Source organism: Mesitornis unicolor, unplaced genomic scaffold (genome assembly GCF_000695765.1).
Source record: "Mesitornis unicolor isolate BGI_N332 unplaced genomic scaffold, ASM69576v1 scaffold14954, whole genome shotgun sequence".
Classification (NCBI taxonomy): Eukaryota; Metazoa; Chordata; class Aves; order Mesitornithiformes; family Mesitornithidae; genus Mesitornis; species Mesitornis unicolor.
Window position 1 is genome coordinate 30,534 of NW_010179549.1, and position 10,382 is coordinate 40,915.

General features: G+C 39.5%; 1 protein-coding gene across 1 annotated transcript in view; it reads left to right on the plus strand.

Moving 5' to 3' along the window:
* Positions 1 to 10,035, plus strand: part of COL1A2 (collagen, type I, alpha 2) — a gene marked incomplete at its 5' end in the record, with an annotated part of 39,112 nt that extends 29,077 nt beyond the window's left edge. The window contains 12 exons of the mRNA XM_010182829.1: positions 1,792 to 1,899; positions 2,328 to 2,435; positions 4,012 to 4,065; positions 4,171 to 4,278; positions 4,475 to 4,528; positions 4,871 to 4,978; positions 5,658 to 5,711; positions 5,845 to 5,952; positions 6,354 to 6,600; positions 7,021 to 7,211; positions 8,312 to 8,554; positions 9,133 to 10,035. Coding sequence (XP_010181131.1) covers positions 1,792 to 1,899; positions 2,328 to 2,435; positions 4,012 to 4,065; positions 4,171 to 4,278; positions 4,475 to 4,528; positions 4,871 to 4,978; positions 5,658 to 5,711; positions 5,845 to 5,952; positions 6,354 to 6,600; positions 7,021 to 7,211; positions 8,312 to 8,554; positions 9,133 to 9,279 — 1,530 coding nt within the window. The remainder of the gene's footprint in view (positions 1 to 1,791; positions 1,900 to 2,327; positions 2,436 to 4,011; positions 4,066 to 4,170; positions 4,279 to 4,474; positions 4,529 to 4,870; positions 4,979 to 5,657; positions 5,712 to 5,844; positions 5,953 to 6,353; positions 6,601 to 7,020; positions 7,212 to 8,311; positions 8,555 to 9,132) is intronic.
* Positions 10,036 to 10,382: the final 347 nt, after the last annotated feature.

Here is a 10,382-nt window from a genome sequence, read left to right on the forward strand (position 1 = left end):
TATCACTTTTTTTACTTGGGAGAAGAGACCAATACCAACCTTGCTACAACTTCCTTTCAGGCAGCTGTAGAAAGCGATAAGGTCTTCCCTCAGCCTCCTCCAGGCTAAACAAGCACAGTCCCATCAGCTGTTCCTCATAAGACTTGTGCTCTAGACCCTTCACCGGCTTCATTGCTCTTCTTTGGACACACTCCAGCACCTCAATGTCTTGTAGTGAGGGACCCAAAACTGAACACAGTATTCAAGGTGCAGCCTCACCAGGGCTGGGTACAGAGGGACAATCACTTCATTAGTCCTGCTGCCCACACTATTTCTGATACAGGCCAGAATGCTGTTGGCCTTCTTGGCCACCTGTGCTCACTGTTGGCTGATGTTCAGTCGGCTGTTGACCGACACCCCAAGGTCCTTTTCCACCAGGCAGCTTTCCAGCCATGCTTCCCAAAGCCTGTAGCGTTGCATGGGGTTGTTGTGACCCAAGTGCAGGACCTGGCACTTGGCCTTGTTGAACCTGAGACTAAATAAATTGTTAATAGACATGTTTGATGAACATGCCATAAAAACTGAGCCTGATCTCTGGGTCAGGTTTTTATCTTTTTTTAATTTTGTTTTTCCCCTTGTGGAGAGTCTCATCTTTCTCTGCAAGCAGCCCGAATGAAAGCAACAAGGTTAACTGCAGAGGAATTGCTACTTAGCCTAAGAAAGGGAAGCAGAGTCTCCTAATTTGAAAATGAGCATCATTGGTAGAAAAAGGAGGAACATGAGAACATCCATTTAGAACAGTCTCAGTTCATTTCTGTATCAGAAACTCTAATTTGTGGGGATCACAAGGTTAAAGTTGTCTGACCCCAGGGTGGCTTAGAATTATGCAAATAAATAAATTTATTTTTAATATCTTTAAGCTTGCACATCCAGAATTTGTGGCATTTTTGAAGTCTGACACATTTCTGTCTTAGGGAAGTATGCCCTCATGTGAATTACCACTCTTGTTTCTAAATAAAAATTTGTAGAAATTTCTTCTGTGATCTGCAGAAGTTGCAGCTAAGAATGAAATCTTGCATGTCATTGTCAGACATATGTGTTGAAATTTTGAAAGTGAAAATTGAAAATTTGGCCTGTAATGTCCAGTATAAAGCAATAATACATTTTCTGTTTTCTAATTTAATTTAAATTACAAAAACTATAAATGACCAATAGACCTGACTCTAAGTTAGGATAATAATCTAGGATAATCTGTCAGGATGATTACTTCTACCAAGTTTAGCACCACATATGCCCAAATTTCAAAGAAACGGAAAAGTCATTTAAGTAAACAACCTCTACCTTTCAAATGGTCATTAGAGAACTCTAAGGGTTGTTTGGAGGTGTCAGATACCACCTAGAGATCTCCTAAGGATGTCGCGGCATCAGTCTCAAATGATCAGTCTCTTCACTATGGATTTCCCTCACACAGTCATCTTCTGTGTACTGAATACCCCAGTTTTCATGCATCACCCACTGTTATTGAATGGGAAGGGGGAAAGCATGTGTTGTCTTGTTCAGAAATGGAATTTTCACTGGAAAACAATTGTGAGGGGAGTGTAACTGGCATTATATTCATACAGACATTTAGCTTTGGAGTTTAAGGTCTTTTGGCTTGGTTACAACTTCTTCCATGCAGGAACTAGCACTGACACACACTAAGGTCCTTGGGAAGTAGTTGGTAGTGTTGGAGAGCAAAACAAATGAGAAATGTGGAGGGCCATAAAAATATTTTTCTCTGTTAATATGAATAATAATCTCTTTATGTCATAGGGACCTCCTGGTACCCCAGGTCCTCAGGGTATTCTTGGTGCTCCTGGTATCCTTGGTCTGCCTGGCTCTCGGGGAGAACGTGGTCTTCCAGGCATCTCTGGAGCAACAGTGAGTATATGACTAATTAACTGCTTTAAATAGAGAGGTGTAAAGAAAAGAGTTGAGGTCTTCTCTTAAGGGAAAACAAGGAAAGGTAGATACAGATTTTGCTGTTTCCATTGCTGCTGCAAACAGATGTGGATCTAACAGAATTAAAGCAGTGGAATAAATTATTACTTGCTGCAGACAAACAAGACTTTTGTCTGCAGGTAAGCATATTTTTGAATGGCATCAGAGGTTTCTGATAGAAGAGGTGGAAAATCTAGAATTAAGATAATATCTGGTATAGTTAGATATGTTTCTTATGTCCTGGATCTGTTTCACTTCCAGAATCAATTGCAGAAAAATGTTTCTCTTAGATATAGGACAAAAGTTCTGCAAGACTGGTTTGTGTTGTATTACAATGTCACATCTTGTTACTACTGTTCCTTTATTAGGGTGAACCTGGTCCCCTGGGTGTTTCTGGTCCTCCTGGTGCCCGTGGTCCCTCTGGTCCAGTGGGTTCTCCTGGTCCAAATGGTGCTCCTGGTGAAGCTGGTCGTGATGTAAGCTATGTCTTATTTCCTCTTCAAGATTGTTTTTCTTTTACTCTGAGTCAAAGAAAAATACACAGGAAAAAAAAAAGATGTAGCTAGAGGTTGTTCTTCTAGCAAACTTGTACCTTCCAGTGTCTTCAGGGAAAATTAGCAGGATTCTAACAGGCATGGATTCCTGTCCTCAACTGGGTAACAGATCTTTCAAGGCACAAATTGTGTCTGTAATGCATCCTAGAGTCACTATCAGAATGTTTTCACTTCTTACTTAATTGCCAAGAAAGATGGAGAAGGGATAAAGGTTACTTCATTGTGGGAATTGGAAAAAAATTACATCCCAGGGAATAAGGTTTTGGCTGTAGAGAAGAATATGTCAGGAAAGCTTGTTGTTAGCTGGTTTTCTGAAGCATCATGTTAGATGCACTACACATATCTTTCAGGGAAGTATAAAAATTGCACTCACTTTTACTTGAAGTTGGCATTCAGTTGTTGAACATAAGCAACACTCTGCACTATTTCAGAGTCCTTGCAAAACAGGTAACACTTTAGCGTTGTGGCTGAGCTACATAATGTTTCCCAATGTGCATTCCTTCACCATAAAATGTGAAGTATGTTTGTAGGCTAAAAACACAACAGAACAAACTCTGGCCTGTGTGGTACTGCTGAACTGAAGACATCAGTGCAGGTTAAGACACAAAGGAGGATTCACTTGAGTTCCAAGCAGAAGGGGAAATGTGGGAACACTGGAGTGGAACAAATTGCTCCCTCCAGTGCCTCCTACTTGGGGGACAGGGCCCTGCTCACAGTTCTTCATAGAACAAAAACTTACTCATCCAGTTCAACCATCCAGGTTAGTAGTTCGCCTTGAAGAAGGGTATCCATACAGTGGCTATACATGACTTACGCTATAACAACAGTTAAAGTATTGACACGTTATCTTGTCTCCTGTAAGGATAACTATATAAAACTTTCCCTGGGCCTTATCAGGGAAGCTTATTTGATAACCTGAAACGTTGTTAATACAGGACTCAAAGAGATCAGAGAAGAGTAATTTTACTTTATGAGTATGAAAACTAAATAAACTTTCTCTTCCATAGAAATTTTCTGAAGGAAAAGGTTTGCTAGTGCACACAGTGAAACAGTTGAAGTGAAATTAACATTTGCAAAGGAAGCCAATTAAACTTGTGAAGTACTGCAACAAAGTAATTTAGCTGTGATTACTGTTGAAGTCCTTTTCTCACCACTGGCATTTTTCATCTAAAAAGGAGATCTTGGTGTTACAAGAGGGCAAGCTAGATGAAGACCACTATTGTCTTGACCTTTACAGAAATATAGTAAAACTCAGTAATTTTCTTCTATACTGAATTTGTAAAGCCTAAAATATTTGAACACGATCTTATTTTTTCTATGAGCATTAATATATTTAAGGCATTTGAGAGTAGCATCTATAAGGAAGAGTGCGTTCTCTTCAAGATTTACACTATCCCATCTCAATGTCCTCTTACTCGCATTGGGAGCAATTAGACACACAGTTCCATGTGAGGTGAAGGCTGATGGAACTTAATGCTTTTTCATGGTATTTTAACAGGGCAATCCTGGAAATGATGGTCCTCCAGGCCGTGATGGTGCTCCTGGTTTCAAGGTAACTTGTTCTTTTATTTTATTTCATAATCATGGAAGAAATATTCCAACATGTGTAACTCAGTAGTAACACACTGTCTCTCCTTTTGCTTTCCTTTGTTCCCAGGGTGAGCGTGGTGCTCCTGGTAACCCTGGTCCCAGTGGTGCTCTGGGTGCTCCCGGTCCTCATGGCCAAGTTGGTCCTTCTGGAAAGCCTGGAAACCGTGGTGATCCTGTAAGTTGCTGACACCTTAATTTTTTTTATTAACACAGGTTTAAATTTGTCCGTCATATATATACATTGTACCTTAAAGCCCAAACCCCTACAACATGTGTATAATTACTTTGCTTTCTGCAGACATGTGTTGAGCATAGGACCTTTATTAGGTATTATATACAGCAGTGACATGCATTTTCTATTCCTGTCTCAGGGTCCCGCTGGTGTTGTCGGTCCTGCTGGTGCTTTTGGTCCAAGAGGTCTTGCTGTAAGTCTGATTTCTAAATATATTACCACACTGATGCACGAAGAGAAAACGTGCTTATTAATAAGGACTCATTACTGTGCTCAAGATATGGGCCCAAAGAGTAGTGCTTAAGGAGCTGTAAATATTTATAGACCTAGAATCTTGATCAGCATTCTCTCTTATGGGACGGATCCTGAAGCTTTTGCGATTGACAGACTTCCTGGGTGAGTTGACAGGATGTACATACATATGGGGGGACACCCTATGGCATAATGTAGTATGCTTATGCTTAATTCTTGTTTTGACACAGTATATACTTGAAGCCTTCTGTTTTATTCCTCTGACATTTATATCCTGTCCTAGGGCCCACAAGGTCCACGTGGTGAGAAGGGTGAACCTGGCGATAAGGGGCCTAGAGGTCTGCCTGGCTTGAAGGGACACAATGGATTGCAAGGACTTCCTGGTCTTGCTGTAAGTGAATGATTTTCAGTATTTTTAATATAAAGTGCAAAAAAAAAAAAGAAATAAGGTCACCTTATTGTGGAATTACATATGCACAACCCAGCAGGTTGTTACTGTTTACTCCACTCTGCATCATCATTCAAGGGCTGTAAGATTCTCTTTAATACTTAGCACTCTTCACATAAAATGGCAAATTTTGATATTGCCATTGATAGCTGGCTTTAGAACTGTGGGTACCATTAGTTGCCCTGAAACTTGTCGGCATTTGGCTAGCACAGCATTCAAAAAGCTCTGCCTTTGATTTTATTACTATTTCTTATTTTGGCCAGAAATTGTAAAACCTTTTTATCACAAAGAAGCAGAAGTAATTTGTAGATTTTCTTCCCTTTAAATTCTGGTATTCCCTTTAGGAATTTGGACTTTTATTTTAAAATCTTCTCTGAAAATCTGAAGAAACAATATAGAGGCTTTTACGGGTTATACCCTTAAACACATCTTTACACTTTCCTCCTTCCCCAGCAAGGCATTTTATACCCCAACTCCACTAATAAATGCCATTAGCCCTAGATTTCTATTCTCTGAGCCCAAATACATAAATCGACTGTAGCTCCCTCTTGAATCATGTATGAATCAAATAGTGTGTGCCGCTGCATTTTTTTAATGACTATGCATATATCTTTCCCAATAGGGCCAACATGGTGATCAAGGTCCTCCTGGTAACACCGGCCCTGCTGGCCCAAGGGTGTGTAAATTTAAGAGCATATTCAAATAACTCCCCCATTCCTTTTGTGAATATATATGTATGCTCCCATTTATATGAATCTCTATTTGTAGTGTTATCTACTGTCACTAAACTGTTTTGAGTTTCCTTTTAGGGTCAACCTGGTCCTTCTGGTCCTCCCGGTAAAGATGGTCGCAATGGTCTCCCTGGACCTATTGGCCCTGCCGGTGTGCGTGGCTCTCATGGTAGCCAAGGTCCTGCTGTGAGTATAACTTATTTTTTGTCAATTTGACACATTTATGTCACAGTTACAAGAAACTCCCTTCAAAAGCCTAGCAGTTTATGAAAAGATGCAGTTTTATTTATTGAAATAAAAAAGACTCCCAAATATCTGTTATTATTTAACATTAAACAATAGGCCTAAACCTGAACTCTTTGTTCATTCCTTATGGCCAGACAGCAAATACACAAAGAAGATGTGGTAGTCCTACACTGTGCATCTTGTACGGCTTGAGCCCATAGTAGTCACTGCAGGGCAGGTCCCTATGTGCTGCCTCAGATTAGAGCTGAGGGTGCTAGCAGGACTATGCATACGTGCATTTAATTGAGAGAACCATATGTCTAATACAATGCTTCTTGTCTTCTGCTTTTGAAAAACTTTAGGGTCCTCCTGGTCCTCCTGGTCCCCCTGGTCCTCCTGGTCCCAATGGTGGTGGATATGAAGTTGGTTTTGATGCAGAATACTTCCGGGCTGATCAGCCTTCCCTCAGACCTAAGGATTATGAAGTTGATGCCACTCTGAAAACATTGAACAACCAAATTGAGACCCTGCTGACCCCTGAAGGCTCCAGAAAGAACCCAGCTCGCACCTGCCGTGACCTAAGACTTAGCCACCCAGAATGGAGCAGCGGTATGTATGCTAGCACTGGATATTTGCCCTTTCTGGCTCAGGGAGTACTTGCAGCTTATTAGCTTTCTCTGATAAATGGTATTCTTGGCCACCTAGTGAAAATACTAAATGACCAATGAAGAAGTTCTCTCTGCCTCCACTGAAAACAGATACAAGGACATTCTGAAAAGCTCTTTATAGCTATTGTTGCGCAATTGTTGCAGTAATTTTTCAAAATAATACAAAAATGTTTAACCTTAGCTTTCAAATACAGTTTTTTATACTTTAACAATCTAAAATCTGTATTTATTCCAGTTATCACCTTAACATTGTACTTAGTTGTGATACTTAATGATCTCTCTCTGAGTTCCTATATCAAACAAGTGAATGCAAATGTTTGGCTGAGTGAACCATTGTTCTAATTTCTCTCCTCAATGACAGGCTTCTACTGGATTGATCCTAACCAAGGCTGCTCTGCAGATGCCATTAGAGCATACTGTAACTTTGCTACTGGTGAGACTTGCATCCATGCCAACCCTGACCATATTCCCGCTAAGAACTGGTATGTCAACAAGAATCCCAAGGACAAGAAGCACGTATGGTTTGGTGAAACTATCAATGGTGGCAGCCAGGTAAGTGGTGTATGGGAGCATGATTCCTACAGTGCTGTCTGAAGAATTTCTAATTCACTGACTCTCAGCAAGCAAACACAAAAATTAAACTCTCTTAGAGGAGAAATATGAAAAAGGGACTTTTATCTCAAGGGACCAGAGCTCCAGTTCTGGTTTGGATCACAATTTGCTAAAAGGATTTCTTATTATTGTTCTAATTTTTCTTGGTGTCTGCAAACGATCAATTCAGCATGATTAATGGCTATTGTTAAGGGAAGTCTGGACTGGAATATGGTGCATTAGTATAAAGACAGTCCGGAAACTGTCTGAAAAAGTAAGAAAAATATCTTTGCTTATTCTTTTAATTGAGATTTTTTTACATATGACACTGTTTCTGGAAAGATACTTATATTACACATCACAGATGCTAAGTGCATGCCACAGTAACATTCAGAACTGCCAGTGTAAGTAAAACCAAGAAATACATGTACTTGCACATTGGACGCTGTACCAGCCAATTGCAAATAAATCGCTTTTGTACAGCTAAGGACATCTACTTAGATAATTCTTAAATGAAATTGAGTCGAACTTATGATGAAATTAAGTGTCCAAGATTTTTAATATAACATAGGATTGATCACACTGGGTCAGAACAAGGGTTCAGGGTAGTCTAGGGTCCTGTTTCTTACAGTAGCTAAAAGTACATGCTGTAAAAGACTGTAAGAATTAAGTAAACATCTGTAATACCCGCAGACACTATTTATTAAACAAAAAAAACAACCCAGGGTTTTCTTGAGACGTGCATTGTTTCTTTGTATCTATGGAAACAATATATTTCTCTTTCTTGAACTATTCTGATCTTGTCTTTGAACCCACATAAACAGTTAACACTCTATCTCGGAACAGAATTCTACAGTTTAGCTACATCCATTCACATCTAGTTTTCAACCTACCTCCTACAGGTTTTATTTGATCCAATTTAGTTGCAATAGACAACTGATTGCAGACTTCTTCTGTGATTATTTTTTTTAATGTTCCTAGACTGAATATCACATGCTTCCATTACAAACGTCTGTCTTTTCCCAGCAATACAACTGACTGGGTTCCTGTCTGTTTTTCAGTTTGAATACAATAGTGAGGGTGTGACGACAAAGGATATGGCCACCCAGCTTGCCTTCATGCGTCTGCTGGCCAACCACGCCTCCCAGAACATCACCTACCACTGCAAGAACAGCATTGCCTACATGGATGAGGAAACCGGCAACCTTAAAAAGGCTGTTATACTGCAGGGATCCAACGACGTTGAACTGCGAGCTGAAGGCAACAGCAGATTCACTTACAGTGTTCTTGTGGACGGCTGCTCTGTAAGTAATGCAGAAACCATGGATGCCGTGATTGCCTATGCCCACGTGATTAGGGACAGAGTTATGCCTTAATTCAGAATCAGATTATCAGTCAGATCAGCAAAATTTTATGCAGTGAAGATAAATAGCATAAAAAACCCAACTATGCCAGATCTTTAACAAGTGGGAATGATGGGGGTACAAACAATGCCTACCTTGTACTGTGCAGTGTGGCAAAAAAGAAAATTTTTCATATGGACCAGACCCAAGTTCTATGTAAGATGAAGGCTGAGAAAATTATGCACAAGCTGTAGGAGGGGCAGGATCTTTAAGTCCTGAAAAACTCTGGCAAGGTTCTGTGAGGATTTAACATCAGTGTGAATAACACGGTAGCTTATGGAGAGCATCAAACATATGACTTCAGAAGATTAAATATTTTCTCTGTGTCAGAGATCTAAATAGTTGCATATGGGTATCTGATTTGCAAAAAACAGCAGCAACATTAGTATGAAATTCTTTCAGAAATTATCCATTCAGTTGAAACAATTCTTAATACTATGAACAGTGTAATAACAACTGTAATGAATCTTCTTTTGCAGAGAAAGAACAATGAATGGGGCAAAACAATCATTGAATACAGAACAAATAAGCCATCTCGCTTGCCCATTCTTGACATTGCACCTTTGGATATTGGCAGCCCTGACCAAGAAGTTAGTTTGGACATTGGCCCAGTCTGTTACAAATGAATGAACTAAAATTAACTTAAAGCCTCTCCCAAATTATTCTCTTGTCATTTCTTTTTGTAATGAAAGCTGACTCCTTCCATTTCTTCTGTTCATCTACTTGCTTAAACTCTGGGCGAAAGAGAAGGAGAAGAATTGATTGGAGCATTGTGCAATGAAATCTAATACAGCCCCAAAAGGACTTGGAAGTCTTTCAAGATTTAACACCTTGTTTTGGGAAATGTCAACCTTTGTAAAGAAAAAAAAAACAAAATAAAAAAATCATGAAAGTTTGCACCACTTGTGGCCTTTGAATATCTTCCACAGAGGAAGTTTAAAACCACAACTTCCAAAGGTTTAAACTACCTCATACACTAAATCAAGTGTGATCCACGTCTTTGGTAGGTACTTCTTCGCATGATCTGAGGTACTTTCAGTCCCACTCCAAAATACAGTGGTGCTAATTGCATTTTTACAGTACTTGAACTTTGATGGTGCTAGTATCATTTAAAGTATCACTCCTCTGTTTCTTTGAAGTCTGTCTCAAAACTTAGAATGTCCCATCTCACCCGCAGCTTAAGCATGTGGATCATTTTTCTTCATCTTTGTCCTCTTCCTCCAAAATCAGGTGCTTCTGCTTTCAAATCTCATTTCTGTCTTCTACAGTGGGTAAAAAAAAAATCATCATTTCTCAAAAAAAAAAGAAAATGTATTTTGTATATGTGAGATGTTTAAATAAATTGTGAAAAAATAAAATAAAGCATGTCCAGTGTTCCAAAAGAAACTATTTAATGAGTCGAGTTACTTGCTTAAATGCATTGGCAGATACTCATACCCATAATTTACAGTACATTTGCATTACTGCAACTACCTGCTGTATAACATTTGCTTAGAGCATTCCACGTCTGCCTACAGCTGTCTTGTGGGTGTGATCATCTATTCAACTCTTCAACACCACCTTTTGGAAAGTCCACAAGGTTCCCAGTAACTCTGTGCTCATAGTGTGCAAAGTTCAAAAGCAGAAATGATTCTTTCCTGTTTTCCAAATGCTAACCAGGATTAATGGCTGAAAGAAGGAAAATGAGGCTTCTTTCTTACACCGCTGTGCTGTAATCAGAAGAACTGTG